General features: G+C 52.3%; 1 protein-coding gene across 1 annotated transcript in view; it reads left to right on the plus strand.

Annotated features, from left to right (window-relative positions):
- The window catches only part of LOC119588156 (inactive pancreatic lipase-related protein 1-like), a 5101-nt gene that overhangs the window by 3263 nt on the left and 796 nt on the right, over positions 1 to 1042 (plus strand). Inside the window, exon 7 of the mRNA XM_037936861.1 lies at positions 460 to 631. Coding sequence (XP_037792789.1) covers positions 460 to 631 — 172 coding nt within the window. The remainder of the gene's footprint in view (positions 1 to 459; positions 632 to 1042) is intronic.

The following is a 1042-nucleotide window of genomic DNA, read 5'->3' on the forward strand; positions in this document are numbered from 1 at the left end:
TAAAACTGAGTAGAAAGGATTGAGACGAAAAAAGCTGAATAAAATGGAGGGGGTGGGAGAAAACGAGATAAAGTTGAATAGAAGGAGGGGGATTTAAGTGGGTGAGATATAGCTGAACAGAGAGAAGGGGAGATAAGAAATAAGAGAAGGTAAGATAAACCTACTAAGTAGAAAAAGGGGGATAGGAAAACGTGATAAAAAACTGAATAGAATGGAGGAGAATGGGTGAAGGTGAGATAAAGCTGAGTAGAAACGATGTGAAATGTGAGAAGGTGAGATAAAGCTAAATGGATAGGATGGGGCCGTAAAAAAAGTGAGATAAAGCTCAGTAGAAGGATAAGAATATTTCATCAAAGGCTTGTATTACCTCCCAACATCTCCCAAATTAAACAACATTTTACGGAAGAACACCGAATTAAGCAGAACCAGACCCCCTAATCTTACACCAATGGTTCGCAGGAGGATGCAGTCACGGCCGCGCCCACGACTACTGGGTGGAGAGCATCTTCGCCCTACAGCCCGAGGAGGCCTTCAGCGCACGCCCTTGCGAGAGCTGGGAGGCGTACGAACAGGGGGCGTGTCCTGACTGCGGCGAGGACTGCGTCGACATGGGCTTCCACCTGGTGCCGGGGTGAGTCGGGGGCGGAGGGAGGGCGTAAGGGGGAGTGCGGTGTGGGTTGGGTGGGTGGGTTGGGGTAGGGAATGTGGGGCGGGAGGAGGGGGTGAGCGTGGGTGGGGCGGGGGAGGAGGGAGTGGGGATAGGGTGAGTAGGGTGAGTGGGGTGTGAGTGAGTGGGGTGTGAGTGGGTGGCATCATAGGTCCTCCACTTTCAGTAATTGGTGGATCTGGTGGCATCATAGGACCTTCTCTTTCTATAACTGATGAATCTGTTGCCGGTTGGGGTAGGGTGAGTGGGTTAAGGGTGGGAGTGGGATAGAGTGAGTGGGTGTGAGGGATGGCATTGAGTGAGGAGATGCGGGTGGGGGAGTTTGTGGGTTGGGCTGGGTGAGGGGATGAGGGTTCAACTGTGAGGGGAAGAGGC

This window comes from Penaeus monodon, chromosome 23 (assembly GCF_015228065.2).
Source record: "Penaeus monodon isolate SGIC_2016 chromosome 23, NSTDA_Pmon_1, whole genome shotgun sequence".
Taxonomy (NCBI): Eukaryota; Metazoa; Arthropoda; class Malacostraca; order Decapoda; family Penaeidae; genus Penaeus; species Penaeus monodon.